This window comes from Alosa sapidissima, chromosome 2 (genome assembly GCF_018492685.1).
Source record: "Alosa sapidissima isolate fAloSap1 chromosome 2, fAloSap1.pri, whole genome shotgun sequence".
Taxonomy (NCBI): domain Eukaryota; kingdom Metazoa; phylum Chordata; class Actinopteri; order Clupeiformes; family Clupeidae; genus Alosa; species Alosa sapidissima.
This window is the reverse complement of record NC_055958.1, coordinates 29,423,867-29,445,640: the sequence shown is the minus strand read 5'-3', so window position 1 is coordinate 29,445,640 and position 21,774 is coordinate 29,423,867. Positions and strand designations below refer to the sequence as shown.

The 21,774-nt window shown below is 42.9% G+C and overlaps 2 protein-coding genes across 2 annotated transcripts in view; one reads left to right on the top strand and one right to left on the bottom strand.

The window, feature by feature from the left end:
* clybl (citrate lyase beta like) overlaps positions 1–3,363 on the bottom strand; it is a 76,750-nt gene extending 73,387 nt beyond the window's left edge. Inside the window, exons 1-2 of the mRNA XM_042084403.1 lie at positions 3,348–3,363; positions 2,888–2,951 (exon numbers count right to left, since the gene is read on the bottom strand). Coding sequence (XP_041940337.1) covers positions 2,888–2,931 — 44 coding nt within the window. The 5' untranslated portion in view covers positions 2,932–2,951; positions 3,348–3,363. The remainder of the gene's footprint in view (positions 1–2,887; positions 2,952–3,347) is intronic.
* Positions 3,364–18,762: 15,399 nt separating this feature from the next.
* Positions 18,763–20,862, top strand: si:ch211-184m13.4 (uncharacterized protein LOC798560 homolog). Its single transcript, XM_042079891.1, has 2 exons — positions 18,763–18,942; positions 19,444–20,862. Exon 2 carries the CDS (start codon positions 19,445–19,447, stop codon positions 20,477–20,479), a length of 1,035 nt encoding a protein of 344 aa, XP_041935825.1. The 5' UTR covers positions 18,763–18,942; position 19,444; the 3' UTR covers positions 20,480–20,862.
* Positions 20,863–21,774: the final 912 nt, after the last annotated feature.

The window sequence follows — 21,774 nt, the reverse complement described above, 5'->3', positions numbered from 1 at the left end:
CAAGCTTAGTGTACAACTGCACACTATTGGCTTGCCTTAGGAAATGGAGTGCACCTTAAAAATATCTCAAAATGATTATTTTAACTACATCTCACTATTGTTTAAAAGAATCACATTGGTCCCAATGGTGATAATGAGGGAGGCTTTAATTAATCACGCAACAGACACAAACACACACACAGCCTTCTGGCAGTGTGCTGAGAAACCACGGCACTAAAACAGTCATTGGGACACCTCTCTTCCTCACACACACACACACACACACACACACACACACACACACACACACACAGCAGATATGACGGGCCTTGGCGTGACAGTCACTTCACACTGCAGATGACGCCAAGCCATCAGAGCACTGCCTCTGGTTATTCATCTGCCTTAAATTAAACCCACCTGGCACCCTGGCCTGATGACCAATATGGACACATTACTGGGACCCTAAAACCATGCCTCTGTTGTAATTGACATTTAAACTGTTTGAAGTCCCTCATTAAGTCCCTGAAGATGAATTGAGCGCAGATGCACAGCCTTAACTAAGTACAGTAAGAGGATGGCTGTACATGAGCTGTCCTTCTCAGGGACCACACTACTGTCCACTAAGAATACTCAAGATATTTGAAAACTGACATTACAACAACGCCAGTGATTTATAGCTACTTCCTTCATATTCTGTAATGTTGCAGTTTAATTAAATACACCAATTGGCCCCCAGCACTTACCATTTTTTTCTGAATGCTTAAACACAACCGTGATTCTTATAGCACAATTTCTAAAACTATTAATACTTATAGCAAAACCACTCACTGAGTTCGCAAAACTAAAAGCACAAACAGTGCTTTGCACTCAGTTTTGTAACACACACTTTGCACAACTGTAGGCACAATTCACTGCACAGCACTCTTTTTGCGGAACTGTAAACACAACTCATGCTTTACACTCAATTTCCAAATGATCAACACACTCCTAGCAAATCTATACACATGCATGGCTATTATTTTCACTATTTTGCCAACTCTCTGGCACACTTTCTCATATGAAAACTGTTTTAGATAATTAGTTCACTTTGCAATCAGCCTAAGCACTATAAATAAGCCACAGGTAATGTACAATGGGTACAATGGAGAGAACAGGAAAAGTGAGAAGAGTAAGATTTAGAGGAGGCCGAAGAATAGGACGTGGAGGTGAAGAAGTAGGAAAAAGAAGAGGAGGAAGAGGATGTGGAGGTGAAGAAGTGAGAGGGAGAGGATGACAAGGACAAGGAGGTGAAGTTAGAGGAAGAGGACAAGGAGGAGCAAGAGGAGGACGAGGAGGGGGAAGAGGAAGGGTTAGAAGAGAAAGAAATAGCCCTTTTACAGGCAAAAAAATCAGTCATCATGTGGGGATATTGTCATGTCAGGCCTGGATACGGCATTCCAGAATATTTTCCCCGGTGCCTTGGACTAGGACATTGCATGTGATGTAGACAAAATTTTGAGAGAGACGACCCGATGTAGACTGATTTGTTTTGTTTCAGTGAAATTGCTATTTTGTGTTTTGACTTAGAAAAATACACTTGTGTTTGTTTTGATGTGTGTAAATAAACACCAATACTTGAAGTTTGGATCCCTGTATGTTTACAGAACTATGACAAAAGTATGACCTCAAATGACATAGTCTACCTTGTGCACAGAGAAAGCAAAAGAAAGATGTGTTTTTTATTCATACCATCAGGGTGTAGTTGGCACATTGTGTGCTTATTATTGTGATGGCTTGTGTTTACTGTTTGATACGAAGGATCATTTTTACGAAGGAGTGAAGAGTTAAGCAAGGTGTGTTAGCTTTTGCAAGAGAACTACAATGTTTTGCTGATTGGTTGAAAGGTTTTCCTATTTGTGTGTAGAGTTTTGCAAAAAAAGCCATAGTTACAAAAAATGTGCTTAAGCAATCAGAAAAAACTGTAATGTGTTTGAGCAGTCTCAGAAACATTCACATTGAAAAGGCCTAGCTGTTGTGGGCCTACAGATCAGGAGTCACAGTAAGAATGAAAATAACACTTTAAATTAAAAAATAGTTATTTATGAGAGTTATATATAAGAGTTATTTTAGTGTTAAATCTGAAGATGTAACACTATGGAACGCATAAATCTGCTCATTTTTTCACATCTACTTGCAATGGAAATATGATCAAACAAGATACTAGCAGAACAATTTGCTCTATTCCCACTACAAGTACTCCCCGCTATTTCTCTAGTCTTTGGTAGGGTGATGTAAGTAGTAGGCTACGTGTGGCGTTTTGGGGCAACATCCACTTGCAATATTCAAGCGTTTGACGATTAAGCAAGTTTAGATAGGGCCTACTGAGGACAGATAAAGTGACTTGAAAACGGGGAGACTAAATAATTCTGTGGGCTGTGACAACAGCAGTAGAGGTCAGCTGGGGACAACCTGGCTGCGCTTACTCCACTGACCTATTATATCCACACAGCCACGTCTAGCAACACACAGAAAAGTTGTGTCTGTGCAGCGCAACATTGTAGCCAACCGCTTGACGACAGAGATGTGAATGCCTGTGAGTAGCCTACATCCGTGATACCAGCGCCAAATTTATGAATGGATTCAGCATGCAATATATTGACCACACGCGTAAGTTTTGCATCACAGCACAAATTACAACCGTGCCGTGCCATGGGGTGATATCCATGGGCAAAGAGGTGACAGACTATTCCAATGTCATGTTAGACTGTCAGGTGTTAGCTATATGGCTAACAACAACATAGCCATAAACCTAAATGGACTGACTTCACAGCATGCCAGTTTTCATATTCTCATTGAGACACGGTTTCGTGTTTTGTGTCGAAAAAAATAGCAGTCTACGGCACAGTGTAAGTGAAAATGTTAAACTTACTGCAGAACAGTTTTCCTGAGAGCTCGGGCTAGGCAGTGCGCCATGTTTCGACGATTCACTGACGCTGAAAAACAATTGGCCGACAACCTTAGCGCTCTGTTCTTTAGGAGACTTTCGATTGGATAAAAATAGAAAGGGGAGTAACCTTACCCTCGTGGTGGTAAATTTAAAGGTATACAGTGGGATTATTTGTAGCCTACTGTGTCAAGACAGTCGGTCATAATAATATTTTTAAATACAATTATTTCACTTTCCTTGAACCTGAAATCTCTGTTAAAAAAATGTCATGCTGTCATTGATGTTTATCTATATATCTGAATTAGGCCTATGTCACCCTATTTCTCTGAAGAAAAAAGGTAATATAATAAAACACACACATAAACACACACATATGTCCAAAAGGATAGCGTGCAAATTAACACACACACACACACACACCCGTACGTCACAAGGATACAACCATAATGAATGGGTTCTGCGTGATGATCCTCCTTGTCAGTCCGTTGAGCTGCCTCGGCCGATAGGGAGAGGAGGAGAGCAGAGGCGACAGAGCACACCAGGGGCGGGCGCACAGCAGAGGCGAATTACCACTGCCACCATCAGCCAGGTCCAAGTGTGCCTAACAAATGACACGCAATATTTGCCATGATTAAGTCAGCAGGGGATTCTCTCCAAATGTCAGGATTCAGAAGCCAGTTCTCTCTGCCATGCATTAGCCATGCACCACCAATAGTAAGGCAAGACTGCTTGCAGTGAGGCTGGCTAACCTTGACTTTGGCTTGGTTGATATTACAAAATGGAAAGAAAGCAGTGACATAGTTATCATACATATTGAAACCATGTCCACTGTAAATATATATAGGCATTCATATGTAGGTCTCAATATATGTGCCCACTTTATCTGTGTGTGCATGTTGTATGATAATGAATAACCCATGTAATGATAAGCAGTTGCACTTTCATGCATTTTTTTCCCCAGAAATGTTCCATACCCTTTAAAGCTGCTCTCTGCTTAGTGTGAGCTAGGACTGACGTGTCTCGGGGTGAACATGAAAACCACCTGATATCGTGCCCTGTTGACCCCAAAAGGAATGGGCTCTGACACTGTATCTTAATGAACACCAGCTATTCAAGCACTCCGCCGCCACTGCTACCTCCATCACCGTCGGTGCCTCCAAATAAATGCATGAAACTGTTTGGGCAGCTGTGAGATCATTGGGTTCAAATGGGGCCTGCTGTGCCTCAGGCCTGCTGACAAGCCGGCCTTTTCCCTCGGTTCCTCTCTCTCCATCATAGCCCTGCTTTACAATGTATTATTGTCTGCCTGTCAGCCATGATTGACCCATCACTCGCTATCAAGATGTACAGAGTGACTTTGTTATTTGTTACACATGTCAGGATATGAGTTTTGTTTTTTGATGTCAATGATCATGCTCTTCCATTTTCTTAACGGTGGGCTTTTTTCATGTTTTTAGTATTACTGCTTAAGGTAAAAAAAAAATGGACGTCTATCATGTTGTAATTCAACAAAATGTAGTCGTTATATGCCCTCTTTTGGCTACAGGTGCGGGGAACAGTGGTGGCACATCATTTTCATTTTCTGCACAATATAGTTTTTAAAAAATTCCACTCGTGGGTTACTTGGAAACTGCCTCCCTCTTTTTTTTGCCTCCCCCTCCCGCCTTTTCATCAAACACAATTGTTGTCTGCTAATCCAGTTTTGATAGCATTTGGCACACTTTCTTTGGATCACAGCAAGATGCTCGACTTCTATTCTGGGTTCCCTTAGGAACCGTGGGGACCCGTGAAAGAAGGAGTGCTTGCGCCAAAGAGGAGGCCCGCACTGTCTGATCTAAGTCACTCAAAGCCACAGACACTGGAGCTGGTGCCAGTGAATTTCAATATTTTTTTTCTTATTGCAATTATTATTACTACGGGTCGGGATCGATAAACAACGTTGCATAATTTTCACTGCCAGTCTGTGACTTGGATACCATTAAATGACCCGCTCAGTAAACAAAAAAAGAGCAGAATATTAAAATTGATGTGAAAATACATTACTTTTTTAAGCTGGGCTGCCTTTGTCCCCCCGTCGAACTCCCTGATACAAATGGACAATGCATCACCATGGTTTGATGTCTCTGAAGTCTGGGGCTCATTAAAAATCTTGAAATGAAGCCAGGAAGGGAGGCAGAGATAAAAAGGAGTATAAAAGGATGACAAAAATTTATGGATGGCAAGTCACCACCTCTCCCTGGCATTTATAATAAACAAATGGTTTCTCTTTCCAATTTAAATTTCTCATTATACTGTGACTTTTTGAAAATGTGTTTTGATTTACCAATATTTTATCTGTAAAACTGTATAATTGATTAGATTTACATGGCTCTGATTTTAATACTGATCGCTTTCCAAAAATAAAAGACTGAGGGGCGGGGTGGGGGGCAAAACAGAAACTCCTGAGGCCTATTTACATAAAACAAACGCACATATCAAATATCAAACACAGGAAATACAGAATAATTGCCTAAAACCATACAATCAGTTTTCATTTATTTTTTGAAAGCATTCTTGAAGAGCCTCCAAAATGTGAACAGACACACTTCCTGGATATCACAAAGCTGCCATCCATGCCGCATGGTTTTGCACTGGTTATGCTTATCCATGGGTATATCCCATCACAGAAATGTCAGTGTATCTGTTATGAGACCATGACATTTAAATCCAAGGTCTCCATTGTGACCTGAGGAAGCAGGTTTTCCCCCCTATTATAAGTAGCCCACATACTCGAACGCTCAAATATGGAGGTGTGTGAGTGGCAGATGACACATTATCAGTATGAAGAATTTGTTAACAAATACCACAGCAGATCTTTCACAAGATATATCTGAGGTCTATTTTACAATGATAGTGGAACTATGAAACTAGTGGGTATAACATTAACCTGGAATATATGGACAACCTGCATGCCCTGTATAAGTAAGAAAAATACTTAAGCATTTGGGATTTGCAGAGATGTGGATGAATGGAAAGCAGGAATAATCTTTCAATTGTTGTGTGAATAGTGAAAGCAAATTATCCGTTTGTCTTGATACAAATGTTCTGAATAAGGTATACTGTATGCTACTCCAAATGTCAAATCTGCAAGTTTAACCTGAGAATGTCAGTGTTTGTATTTTAAATATGTTAATGATGTTTAAAGTGGCATATTTAGTATTTCCATAAATTCTATCAGTAGTGCTCAGTTACATCTACATACACTGGTGACTGTCTAATAAGGCAGTTGATGTATCTCGTCTATGAATCCAGTGGTACATAACATTGTATTAGCTCACTCACTGTCATATGAGTACAACGATTCTGACTTAATTCACAGACTAATGATGACAGTGTCTGCCCCTTCTTTGATTTGTTCTCTTTAATATGAAACGGAATTAGGTTCTTCAGTGTGATATCTGCCACAAAGCATTCTAAAACAGAAGGCTTAACTGCAGGGCTGCTGGTCTTGACATTGTTCAGACATGGCAACAGAAGTTAACTATAGTCTCTGGTCAGATGAAGACAATTGGATATTATTGTTCTTGTGCAATGAGGAGCAAATGTAAGACTGGAAACAAGACAAGTGTGTCACAAACATCCCATGTCAAGGCCATAACACCTACAAGTCACAAAACAATAAAGCCTTGAATGGTTAATTGTTGCCTTCTTGCATTAGCTGGGAACTCAGTCTTTCTCTGTCTCCGTGTCTATCTATCTGTCTCGGGCTAAGGCACCCAGGCAAACTAGTGGACAGAGAGCCTTCATTACTGAGAGGCCCGGTTTGGCCGCGCAACTCAGATCAGAAATTACAAATGATATCATGACAATTTTTCACGCTCTTCAAGCCAGTGATGTTTTACCGACTCATTTGCTATGATACCTTGTTACAGATCCAGCTGTGAATCAGAGACTCATCACGGCGCTCTGGGCAAGACCCCCGCTGCTGCTGACCAATGACCTGGAAGCCAATGGGGGATGCCTGCGCCTACAGCATGTGCTACACTGGCAAACCAGCAGGGCACCGTCAGAAGGCCTCCCATACAAACTTCGCAGATCACTCTGTTTTTAACAGATGAGTAAGCATCAGCCAAGTATTTTCTGATAAGTGAATTGGGTGATTTTTTTTCACCCCCACCCCCTTCTCTCATTCAGGGGAGTGGGTGAGCAGCGAGGGCCTTCTCTGACAGTCACACACTATATCATTTGCCTGGGAGGGGGATCGTGGGCCGGTGAATCTTGGCAGTGCGGGGGAGATTACATGTGGCAGGGTCACTGGTTGGGTTAAGCAACAATTCAGATGTGTTTTTTTTTTCTTTAGAGGTAAGAGGAATACTGCATACATATCTCTGTTTCAAGGAAAATGCTTATCAACAAAGTCAATCTCCCTCTCTCTTCCTGTTTCAAGCTGTTGTTCTCTTTTTGACTACCTGAAACCTAATATGTGTGTGTCATTAAATCATAGACCTATTTTTGGAGATAACATTTCACTGTAAAACTCCATTAAATAGTTCAAATGTGATGTGATATGTATGGTGCCATAATATGAAATAAAAATATACAAAAGTAAAACAGCTAGCAGTTAAACAAATCCATTGTAAGAGTACAGCATTATGTACAGTATGAGCATGGCATTGCTAATAATACCAACACCTGTTAATATATAACAGCAAATCCCTGACAGATATAAATTGCCTGATGAACCCTGAAACCAGCGATAGAGTCATTGACCCAGCAACCCCGAGTGCAGTCGGCACACAGGGCCCGATGGACTCCTCACATTTACCCAATCACAGAAAATGCTTTTAAGGGTTTTTTTTTCCTGTTCAGTTCACCCTGTTTCCCACTTTCTCAGTTCATTTAACTGAATTAATGAGCTGCGGGTCCCGGACCGACTTCAAAACACCCCGCGTTTCGCTAGCAACACCATGTGTGAGGGGTAAAGGCATGAGAAGTGAGATAGAAGAGAACGAATTTCTGAGAAAAAAAATCTTTAATAAGAAAAATACAGATAAAGACATATAGTGTAGGACTCATGTTTCTGTCTTAATGTGTTTGCTTGCTTGGAGAAAATATATTACTGCAGACAATTGGCATGCATATATGATATTATGACACAGTTTACATACAAAAAAAGATGTTTGTAATTTTCTCTACTGAAGAAAAAAGGTATATATTTCAAAATGTGACAGTTAAACGCTACACTCTGTGAGCAGATACGAGAGCTAGAGAAGTTGACATGATTTCCCTTCCCACATCCCTCCTGTGCACATTTGCGGTGACACAGACCCAGTGACGACTGGAGGTCCTGCCGAGGGACCACCAGCCTGGCAGAAACCCATAAGAGAAACATCTGTAGTCAGGCAAAGACATGGCATGGTTCATGTTGGGACACAACGGTGATAATGGGGGGGGGGGGGGGGGGGTTGTTTTATCAGCCACTGAATTCATCTTTAGTGGGGTTTCTTTTGTCTTTTCGCTCCCAGGACCCCTTTGAATTACCTTTACCCTTCCATCAAAAAGACAAGGACAATATGCCATATTACTCTGCTGCCGTTCTCTGAATTGATGATGAGGCTATGCATAATTCATAGTCGTTTTTGCATGAATCTCTCCCCCTGCCGCCCTTGTCAGTAATATGATCAACATTATGAAACACCCCGTCTGCCTTTGGGTTTCTGTCCACCCTTCTCCCAGTGCTCTGCTTAGATAAACACTGCTTAGACAGAGATGAGCATTTGTAATGCTATTCAAGTGACCCGTGAATAGTTAATACAAGTTAACAATGATGGTTATAGGAGAACAATTGGGAATGTCACCACACAAAATGACATAAAAAGTTGCATAAAAACTGTAAGGATTCGAAATCAAGATTGGCCCACATGTGCAATAGCATTGAATTTGCTGCATGTTAACAACAGTTCCGTTTATAGATGCAACTAATTCTCCAAAAAATAGGGGTATTTGCTGTGTCCAACGTCATAATGTTAATACAATAGTGTTTGCTGTTATATGTCAGTATTATAGTGTGTGTGGACATGTAGTTACTTCACAGACACAGACACCTACAGTACAGTATGTACATGTTTCCACATACTGTATGCCTTGTTAAGTTTGGTCAGTGTGAGAAAGCATGTTTACGCCTCAGGCATGTTCTTGCCAACCCAGCCAGGACTGGATCACACCGTTTACGATGAAAACTAAATTACCCACGCACCCAGGGCAGGGCCATCCCCTATGCATCACCAGTATTCATCACTCCATAAAAGCCCTTTGTGTTAGCACCTTTATGATATAAATACCCTTTTACCCTGGGCTTAAGAAAACTGTCAGCAGAACATTTGTTTTTAATTTTTCGCCAATGAAGGCCATACAAAATCGGGTGGGTAGGGGGGGGGGGGGGTTTGTGAGGGGAGGGGGGATGACAAGGCGTTAAAAATGTTCACCAACACTTAGTATTTTGCCCTTCAGAAAATTTTAGCAGCTTAACAGATGGGGTTTAATTTGGCACCGGTTAATTTTCTCCCCAAGTATATTTCCTTGTATGCACAGACACCCATCCATTTTTCTCTCTCACAGGTCTGTGCATGGATTGTAACAAAGAACCCCAAAATGTGTGCAACACTCCAAAGTTTCTCTTAATTACCTCTTAATAATCATTAATCATATTCCAAACACATTACCTTATCTGCTAATGGTAATATGAAATAATTTGAACAGCAAGTGTACAACTACTTAAATGTGAATGTAAATGCATTCAGCACAGAAATACTCCCATACAAATCGCTCTCATACACATGCATAAGTAGTTGCTGTTCTCGGCCAATCTGCTGGAGGTAAAAAGATGAAAGCGCATCTGCTCCACTGACAACCGTGGCTCCATAATTGAGTCCTGTGATGGCTTTGAGCGAGCCCACTGGGGGCTAAGAGATGTGGACGCAAGGGACGCGGAAACATATGAGCGGTGGTAGTGGGAGCGTAAGCGAGCGGTGAGCCCAGCGAGAGAGGAGTTTCTCTGGAGACACGGGGCCCTGTTGTCAGGTCGTGACGGGGCAGACTGAAATAGATATCACAACCAAACCCTCGAGAGCCGGGGCCCCCTTGGTCCTGGAGGGCTCAACCCCCCCCCCCCATCCCCCCCAACCCCACTGACCCCTACCCCCATACCCTGCAACTCATGGTGCGTGGTGGTCACGACGTAGCGAGTAAAGACGCGACTCGAGACTAGTGTCCGCAGAGGTTGGGAGTGGAGTGGAATCCGGGTGGGGTGTCACCCCAGGTGACGCTGATGCGGCCTAATGAGCGGCCCCGCTGTCATGGCGCGTGTTCCAAGCTTTTACACTTGTAGGATCTGGCAGCTGTGTAGACCTGACGGAGTCCCCCAGGTTACCGAGGTTACCGGGGTCCTCACTGCAAACGCGTCACCACCGCCACCACCACCACTGCTGCCGCTACTAACGCCACTACCACTGCTGCTGCTACTAACGCCATTGCCACCGCTCGGTCACAACCACGTATCAACCCATACACTCCGAGAGTCAGCCGCAAACAAACAAACACACGCATGCACACACACACACACACGCACGCACGCACAACCCCACGGGAGGAAGCCTCGGATGAACTCTGTGTTGACCAAGCAAGCAGGAGAAAGTGTTCAGTGACCTGAGATGACAGAGTCTCACACTCACACACTGTCTGTGGGTCTAGAAAAAATTCTATCCTTTGAGTGTGAATTTTGATGATAACACACACGCCACTGGTGAAGGTCAGGTGTTGTATAAAGGGAACATAACAGACTCTTGTCACGCAGACTCTTTGTGGAAGTGGCTCTATGGAAACGAAAGCATGGCTTCATTTCCTGTTTCAACTTGAGGGTTCTCAAATCAACTTTTATATACCGTAATTTCCCAACTAGCCGCGGCTTATACTGTACATTGATTTTGCTAAATTTCTTCAGCTATGAGGTTAATACACCGGGGCAGTTAATATGGTATTAATATGGTATTGTTTCCTTTACCTTGCATAAAACACTCTCCTACGGCTTATACACAATGCAGCTAATACACAGGAAATTACTGTAGCCTCAAGAGACATTTGTATATTGTCTAAAGTGTTAGGTGAGCAGGTTTAATTAAATCTGAATGATACGATGTGTTAATGATAAAAACGTGTTGCTTAGGGAACACTGAGACTGGTCCTGACGAAGAGATGTGAACACGACATCACTTCCTTTGCTGGCTCTCTGAGGACTTCTCCGAGGTCTCGCTTCCTTCAAGAACATTCCTCCTGGGCATCCTCCTGGAAAATAGCACAAAGGTTTACCAAACATGGCCGTGGCACCAATTACTGTTAATATACATCAAATAGCTTTCTTTCTGTGCTGGGCTTGGGGGAGACGGACTGATCACTCCAATAACGCCAGCTGTCAGTCTGCACTCGGCCGAGGAACGCTGCTCAAATAATTAGTCCACACTTGGAGAATTAAACAATAATTAAAAAAGGGGGAAAATGACATTGGAAATATGTGCCTCGCCTCAAATGACCTCCAGAGCTGGACGGCCAGAAGAACAAGGCTGGGTCACACCACCAGCTGCAGTAAATGGACAAGTTTGGGTATAATCAAGGGGTATGGGATATGGATCAGCAGGCTTGAAAGCAGGGATTTGTGGTAGGTTTTTTTTGTTTTTATCCTGTTTGTGTTTTATGATTTCAAAGTGAACCCTTTTCATTCACTCAATGTAGTTATGAAAATATTACAAGACTTTGTCTATCCTCATTAAACCAGCCATTGTGGTTATTTAGAAAGACATGTCTTTTTATGGGGCATATAATGATCATAGACACAGGGCCATATATGAATAGCCTACTACAGTATAATAAGTCTACTAACCTTACCATTCTTGTTCTGGATGGCAGAAATGAAAATTGGAACATATGTCCACAGTGCAACACTATTTACAAATATTACTTATTTATTTAACATAATGAGCAGAATACTTCAAAACATCTGTCAAATTGCTGAAAACTTACATTTCTGTACTTACACAAATCAAATATATTAACAGTGAAACCCATGGATGGAAATTGGCAAAAGTTGGTATTTATAATCCTTCCTATCAAAACTATTCAACAACATGTCAATCTAGTAAGGAAAACAACATACACATGAACTGAATAGGTGTTAAGAGGCAAATTTCACATGACACTGGCATGCCACACACACACACACACACATGCAAACACACTCTCACATCTCATTGGACAGTTATTTGAATAATTGAGAGGAGAGCCTAAACATAGTAGTAACCGTTCCTGATCTGCTGACCAGGGGCTGTGAGAGGAGATGTCACTGAAGAGTCAGTGTGACAGATTCTAAGTAAAGATACTACGGTTCATGACCTAAGTGTGAAGTCACCGGCAGTTCAAACGTGTGTGGAGCCATGAGAGTGACTTCCGGCAGGAGGTACACAGTGCTACGGCTGTCTCTCAGACGAGGAGTGAGGAGAACAGGAGAACACCTGGCTCATGTGAGCTGAGCTAAGGTTTGGGCCAGTATTGGGGTGATGGAAAAGACAAGTAAAGATATGTGCGATTCCACTTTGGAGTGCCTGCCAGTCTCTTCCACACATGTGAACAGTGATCGAAACATGTCCTAACACACACACACACACACACACACACACTCACACACACCTATATACAATTGGCCTCGACCCCTCTCACATTCACACATGCTGTATATCCTTCTTGCATTCCCAACTACAAACACATTCTAACACCATGTCCTAACTGCATGTCACATGGGTAAGTGCCAGTGACAGAATCAGTTTGTTTACGTTGTTTTCAATTGGAATATCCTACAGTAAGCAACACAGTGTTTTGCAACGTGCCATTTTGAGCAGAACAGACGCCCTTTTGTTGGACGCCCTGTTTCTATTTTCTGTTTTCGCTCACGTTGAAATGCTGAATGAGAGACATGACGCAACAGAAGTGTATATTTAACAGACTGTGTGTGGACAGAGAACATTCAATGCTGTGTGAAAGTCAGATGCTCGTATGCAGATACTGTAGGACACACTGTTACATGAGAACACATTCACCAAACTTACACATGTAAGTATGCTCTTTACCTACACTTTTCTCACTTGAACTCTTTACCCACACTGTTTCTCTCTCTCTATCACACACACACACACACACTCACTCTCTCTTTCTCTCTCACACACACTCTATCGTTCTCTCTCATACACACACATACACACACTCACTCTCTCTTTCACACACACACTCTCTCTCTCTCTCGCACACACACACAGACACACACACACACACACACTCTGTCTGTCTCACTCTCTCTTTCACACACACACTCTCTCTCTCTCGGACACACACACACACACACACACACTCTGTCTGTCTCACTCTCTCTTTCACACACACACTCTCTCTCTCTCGCACACACACAGACATACACACACACACACACACACACACACACACACACACACACACACACACACACACTCTGTCTGTCTCTCTCTCTCTTTCACACACACACACACACACACACACACACACTCTGTCTGTCTCTCTCTCTCTTTCACACACACACACACACACACACACACACACACACACACAGTAGTGCTGGCGGGGCAGACAGTGGAGGTGCGGCTCATCTGTGTGGAGCCAGCTGGCTGTGGCCTCCCCGGCTCTTGCCCCCCGTTGGGCTCAATTGAGAGCTGCAGAGGCGCAGCAGCTCACGCCCGAGCTGCCACCCCAGCCTGACAGACAGTGTCAATCTGCAGCTCTCAGACCTACTCCCCCCATGCTCACACACACACACACACACACACACACACACACACACACACACACACACACACACACACACACACATACACACACCAACCCCAACCTCCCCCAGCACTGAAACATGTAGCATGGATGAGGCCTGAAGGCCATCATACACACATGCACACACACACAGGCACGTACACACACACACACACAAGCATGTACACACACACACACTCGCACTCACAGTTGGTATAATACATACAAACTGGTGTGGTACAGTGTGCATGCATATACCTACAGTATGTAATCAAGGACACTTGCATTCATGCAGACCTGAGCGGAAGGAAAAATGAGGAAGAATGCAGATTATCTGTCTATCACATCAAACAGGATATGCTACCTCGCCTACACACACACACACACACACACTCATTCAGCCCACTCACTTGCACGCACACACACAAAACCACACTCATACACACACACACACACACACACACACACACACACACACACACACACACACACACACACACACCCTTGCATCCTCTCCACACCTTTTGCTCTCTTTTCCTGAAAAGCACCCCCCAGCATCCTCTTATGGCACACACATGTCTGAGCGGCCTGATAAATTTGACAACCAGCTAAAATGCAAGCAGGGGGTGCAGTCCTCACTGACGCACGTACACACACACACACACACACACACACTGGCCGCCTCTCTCGGCCACCAGGACCCAGGCTCGCCTGTCTCTGGCGAGTAAAGCATAATTGGTGATGATGGGAACAGACACGATCCACATGAGCCCTCTGACAAAGGGCTGCCACTGCCACCAACAAAGGCCTTGCCCCAGAGAGGACCATCTTCAGAGAGTGTGTGTGTGTGTGTGTGTGTGTGTGTGTGTGTGTGTGTGTGTGTGTGTGTGTGTGTGTGTGTGTACGTGCCTAGGGCAACATCAAAGGCCCTCAAGCATCTCAGCAATGTCAGCTTTATGCACAACCTCACCCCACCAATCTCTCTCTCCCTCTCCCTCTCTTTGTCTGTCTTTCTCATTCTCTCTCTATAACTGTAGGAATATGCTACATCTCACTCAGTATGACACAGTTGCTTTCATATTTGTTTTTTTTTTTCTGTCGCCAAAGTTCATCTCATTTTCTCTGTGAAAAAAAGATGATCTTTTACTCCAGTGATATAGTGGAGCACTGATGAAATGATGAACGCTTGTGAATTTTGGATCAAAGCTGGGAGCCCGAGCCAGAGTTTCAGCGTTAATTGCGGTGAATGTGTCAGACCCGGAGAGGCGTGTGAGTGGAGAGTGGGCCATCTGTGCAGCTAACACGGATACTGTTGACAGATATCTCTCACTTCATGTCCCTTTGCCATCTCAGAGATGTAGTTTCTTTCACTTGCAGTCAGTCTGACACTATACACACACACACACACACACACACACACACACACACACAGAATTAAAGACTGCCTGCTTTCAATAAATTCTAAAATAACAGTGTGTGGCTATGTGAGGATTACAAATAAATGATGACCCAAGGATCTACAAACCATTTGATTTTGTCCATTTCACTTTTTTTTCGTGCAATTTTCTTTCATACAGTACATCGGGTGGTCATCGCCAGAACTCTGTAGTAGAGATTGTAATTTTAGTCATCACACCTGTTATTAAGTCTTCATCTCCACACCACTTGGAGAATTAGTCCGCTTCATCCCTCTGGTTTTTGCACATGAAATAAGTATTTCATTAATAAAATATTAATGTCTGATACTCTCTCAACATTCATTCGAGTAAATGGGTGGGAAGTGGCATAAATTGTTTTGATGCAGCAGGAAATTATTTTGTGCCTCACCCATTTGTGACCCAGTTTTTTGCCGTTTTGCGTGACACCTTCTCTGAGACGAGGCCTTATGTTTGGAGCATGTGGAGCACAACTTCAGTCATGTGGGGTTGGGCTGATGGATACACACACACAGACACACACACACTCATGAATGGTCACTCTCGCCACGGCCCACTAAATGATATGCCTCCTGGGCCGGTCTGACTCGGGCTGGTGCCACACCACTTATCATGTATAATTCCCTAAAACAGACCTCCCCAGTGTGCCCCCCCCCCCCCTACACACACACACACAGTCTCCCATAGACATACATGCAAACACATGCAGTGCTCCTCTCTTCCCCCCCCTCCCTTTTTAACAAACAGAAAAAGGTCAGATCTCAGAGAAGTGACTTTCATGCATGTTTCATGCTGGGTCGTCACTTTCAATTTCCCCAAACCTTTTCTGTCACATAACCATCAATACAGCGCTCTCCTCGGGCTCTGTGTGAGCTGCAGTTCTCACTAGCGATAGGATGTTATTTGTGGTAGACATAGCTTTTAATGTGTGTGTGTGTTTGTGATGTCTGTGGATAGAGCCGCACTGGCAAAGTGATACTATCTCCAAAATCCAACATATCTGTGTATGGACTTTATGGATGGATGTTTTGGGGTTGTTGGTTTGACTTTTTGGATGTTATGCTACATGCTTTAGACCTTTACACTGACAGTGCATCATTTTATTTGACTATTTATAGGATTAAAATATATTTAACATGCAATACAGTATGAATGTAACACACTGATGTACATTTTCAGTGTCACTCTTAAGAAGTTGTGTTGACAAGAACTGTGTGTGAGAATTGGAGCTAATTTAAACATCAAAGTTCATCAACAACATTTTTCATTTTAATTTAACGACTGCTGACAGAGGAGTTCATTCACTGTTCCACTCCTGGTAGTATAGTACTTGGGGATTTTGAAACATTCTGCAAATTTCTTCGACATGAGCAACGGGACTCCCCCCTGAGCACACGAAATAACTGTCGCTTCTTTTCGCACTTAAGGGAAAGGGTGAAGAGATCCTTTAACTCTGTTCACCAGATTAATGGAGCGTGAAATCTGACCATGCAGGGTATTAAGTCCCAGGTGACACTGTGGGCATGCTTCTTGTGTTGAGACCTAAGAGAGTTGTATTGTAACTGCATGTGACTAGTGACGGTTACTGACCTTTTGCCAGACCAGCCCCTTCCGTTCCAATTAGATTGCATGGACCACACCAGCTACAGTAGCTGGTAAAGGGAGAGGTAGGATACTGTAGCCTACTGTACAAAGTACACACACACACACACACACACACACACACACACACATGCACACACACACACCGTTAGAAAAGTAAATGTTTAATTAATAAGATTGTTGGGTTCACAAATGTTCATTATTTTTCTTTTCCAGAGCTTTATCTGACTTCACTGGAGGTCAATAAAACAAAATCAGTTGAGTGCAGTGCACCATGTCTATTTACAAACAAGAAAGGCCTCCAAGAGAAGAATCTGATAATATAAAGCATAATGTACATGCTGTAATGTATGTATAATGTAGACAATGTACAACAAACACAAGCTGCTGCATCCCAGTACATGTGAGCTATTTGATACTGAGATTACACTTTACATACCAAACATTTATTTATTTGATATTCCAATTTTCATTAAGTTTATTTTTGTACTTTTTGCCTTTATTTAGATAAGACCATTCTGAGATGAGAGGAGGAGATTGGGAGTGGGACTGGGTTAAAATACTTTAGGTCTAAAATACTTTAGGTCTGATTCAAACCCAGGGTTTGCCGTGGGGACCTAGACCTGTCTATGGTTGGGATGTTACTGCTTGCAGACCCATGTCAATTTACTAAATCAATTAATAGGTGGCCACTTCCACTGAAATCACACAATTACATGTTTGATCACTAGATGGAGACATTTCCACACTGTGAAACTATTCAAAAGCTACTACATACATGCTTACCAGAACTGCTTATTCTATCTAATTTTTAATTCCTGTCTTCAGTTATAATGTCTACACCTCAATTAGAATGTTTACACCAATTCAAAATGATATAATATAAACGACCATATATTATGTCCTTCCTCTGACTCAGAAATAAATCAGCTTGAGAGATGAACATAATTTCAACCTCTTTCTCTTAACCACCCTTTAGAGGAAATAAGGACCACTATAAGAATGTTTTTTTTCAACTTTCCTTTCCAATGGTTCATGTTTAAATAGTTAAATTTGCATGTGATGGAAGCCCAACTTCTGTGTGTGAGGCAACACTCGTCTGATGTGGCAAATAACACCAGGCAGCTCAGCAGCGGAAATTACCACCGTGCCACCATTCTTATCAGAGTACCACCATTGCACACAAGGATCATGAGCCATCATCACCTGAGCCACAGTTCACCTTTTATGCATGTAATGCCTATGATCATCATACAATAATTTCCTGTGTATTACCGGCTTTAGGACAGTGTAATAATGCAATAATGCAAGTTATAAAAACAATACCATATTAATACCATATTAACTGCCCCTGCCGTATTAACTTCATAGCTGAAGAAATGTAGCAAAATCAATATATAAACCTCGGCTAATTGTTGGAAAATTACGGTAATCAATAGTTTCTCATTCACTATGTGTGTGCTGATTATCAGGATACACACAGTTCTAATGGAGGTTTGCATGAGAGCACCTTTACCTCAACATCCTCAATGGTTCAATAAATAGGTCACCAGCTCCAGCAGTCTTGTTCGCTGGTTGTGTTACACAAAACATGTTTTTGAAACTGACTGACAATGGCAGAAAACAACTCTGGAATATCCCTAAATATCTAGAAGATCCTCTTGATAATCTATACTGCACAAATTGAACAGCACAAACCAGCACACACCACACACCTATGAACAACACAAACCAACACACACATATATGAACAACACATACCAACACACACCACACACATACACACCTTAGCTATCAACACTAACTCTATAAACAGCATCATTCTTTGCCCCCCCCCCCCTCCCCAACTCATCTTTACTTCCTCTCGTCTCAAATAACCACAGTGTGGAGAAAAAAAAAAAAAAAAAAAGCGTGGTTGGTGCAAAATGTCATACTTAATTTGAAGCACCTGTATGAGTCAGAAGCCATGTTCAATACGCAGGATCTGGCTGGGGTGAAGGGGGTGTTGACTTCCCATCCCATTTCTCTACACTGACATTAACTCTGAGATCAACTCATGTGCAGTACTTAGCCAAACAAGCGAGGGGAAAGGTCCTGCTGTGTTACTCATCTCACCACCACAAAAGCATCACCCGTCTGCTGGTAAGAAGTGTTCTATACAGAGGCGGATAGGGGGCTTTTACGATGGCTTAGGGATGATTAGGGGGGGATTCTATGAGGGCTTAGCTTTGATTGTTTTAGTTATAATTAAGAAGAGGACTTGATGATTTACCTTTTAGATGATAGTTTTCAAGTATACGTTTTGTGACTGATATGATTATTTTCATAGTTATTATTCCTGTTGTTGTTCATGTGTAGTAGATGTTGTAGTCTGTATATAGTACTACTTATTGGTAGGTTAATATTCAGCAGTATATCTGCAGGCTACTTATTACCATCTATGTTTTACGGATTAGACCAAACTCTGAAAACAATATGATGACCCTAAATGAGGCAGTGGGTAATTTATGTTTATGTGAGTTTATGAGGAATTATATTAAATTATGTATTATGAATAACATTGAAGTTGTGGAACTGTAATTGTTGTCGTTAGTGTGGAACATCAGATAACCTTCATGATGATCTTACTGCTACTTATTTCAGCATGATGGCGACCTCAGCACCGTTGACCACAATCTCTGTGAACTTGAATCAATCCTGTGATGTTTTCATCTACCAGGAGGTAGCTCACATCATCTTCCCCATCTTCTACACCGTCGTCTTCTTCATCAGTCTCCTAGGCAACAGCCTGGTGCTCCTCATCATGTGCCAGCGGCACCAGAAGCTCAACGCCACCTCCATCTACCTGATGAACCTGGCCGTATCCGACGCCCTCTTCACCCTGGCACTCCCCGGACGCATCACCTACTACGTGCGCAAGTTCGACTGGCCGTTCGGCGACGTGCTGTGCCGCATCACGGCCGTGCTCTTCTACTCCAACACGTACGCCGGCATCGCCTTCATGACCTGCATCAGCCTGGACCGCTACCTGGCCATGGTCCATCCGCACCGCGCCCAGGGGCTGCGGAAGGTGCAGACCGCCCGGCGGGTCAGCTGCTTAGTATGGGCCATCGTGATTCTGGAAACAGGGCCGCTCCTCTTGCAGAAGATGGTGCTTGAGTCACAGGACCGTCAGACCTGCATGGAGTACTTCAACCTGCAGAAATCCCGCGCCCTGCCCTACCTGCTACTGCTGGCCTGCATGGTGGGCTTCTGCTTCCCCCTGGGGCTCATCCTCTTCTGCTACAGCCGTATCAGACTCAAGCTGTCCCGCACCGCCCGCCTCAACCCCGTCGTGGACCGATCGGGCCGCAGCGGCCGGGCCAAGAGCATCATCCTGGTCATCCTGGCCACCTTCTTGGTGTGCTTCAGCCCCTACCACATCACCATCATGCAATTCATGGTGCGTAACCTGCTGGCCGACCCCACCTGTGACGACCGGAAAGGATTCAAGATGGCGCTGCAGGTGACCGTGTCACTCATGAACCTCAACTGCTGCCTGGATCCACTCATCTACTTCTTCGCCATCAAGACCTACAAACGGCGCGTGGTTAGCTTCTTCAAGCTACGTCTGTCCACCACTGGGGCTGCCACCACCAACACCAAAAGCTTGCAAGAGAACAGTAGTAGTAACACATGAACGGCTGCCAAGGAGCTTATCATTTGCAGTTTTTGTGATACCTCATACTCTGTATATCTATGGTTTGACTATACTGTATGTGGTGGTGTTCACTAGAAGTGTGATCAAGCTGAGCAGAGTGATCTAGTCTTCTGAATATCTGGAAAGGTAGAGTCAGACATGAGAATGCTGTGAGTTACGTGTAATTGATACAATAACTGAAGTGTCACCTATAATTCTTAAACATAAACATGTTCCTGATTGTTCAGTCTAAACATGTTAGTTTAATTACCAGACCTAGCCCTGTCCCAAACCTTAACCCCTAGAGTTTTTTTTTTTATTATTATCAATGTCTTGTTATGCAAGTTATCAGTTTTTTGTGTTGTAAATAAGTGTAAACAGTACATGGTCTTTGTATTTTCACAGATGTCAGTAAACATGGAGGCAGAGGGCCCAATGGTCTCCCTGTACTCTATGCAACTGTACTGAGTTTTGTGTATATCACTTTCTGATAGCATAGCTAAGGATTATAATGTATTATACAACAATTGGGTTCTATGGAACTATTTATTTGTTTCTGATTGGCCGAGAGACGTTCCATGAGTTGGAATATCCCTGAACATTTCAACTCAGACTCAGCACAGCAAATAATAAATCACTCCGCGATACAATGCGAAGATTTGACACCCAGCTCTCCACTATTTCAAGCAATGGGTTACTCCTTAGCAAACCATAACGAAACAGTGCTTCACCACATCTGTGGATTAAGCCACACAGTCACCTCAATGTAAGTAAGATAAACGAGGATGCTAATTGTTCTCAGCATTGCCAGCATTGTGTATAATATGATTGTCACTTGTAGATAACTAACGTTAGCATAATTAGCTAACCGCTGCTAACGTGCTAGCATCGTCACGTCAGGCTGTGCACAGTAGTGTAACATTTATTCACTATACATTAATAAAGTTGAGTGGTTCTGCAATGTAGACTATGTTTCCGTTTTTTTTGCAGTACCATGTCCCTTACATGACATGGCCCAGTGTCCTTGTAACATGCATGCAGCAAACCTAGATATGAATGTGATTTCAACATTTCTTTCAAGAAGACATGTAAACCACAAAGACCCGTAACGAGGGGTCTGGAATGTTGGTTACCTAGCAACCAAGACGCTGTCTATTGAACAGGGAACTATTTTTTGATGCGTACGAACGATGTCGAAATTAACATTTTTAAACAATAATGGGGTGTTTTCAGATTATTTAGTTTGTAGTAGAATTGTTGTATAAAAGCAATATAGCACTCGTGCTATATTGCTT

What these genes read in the sequence shown, in the direction of transcription:
- si:ch211-184m13.4 (XM_042079891.1), top strand. Translation starts at nt 19,445, where the DNA reads ATGATGGCGACCTCAGCACCGTTGACCACAATCTCTGTGAACTTGAAT.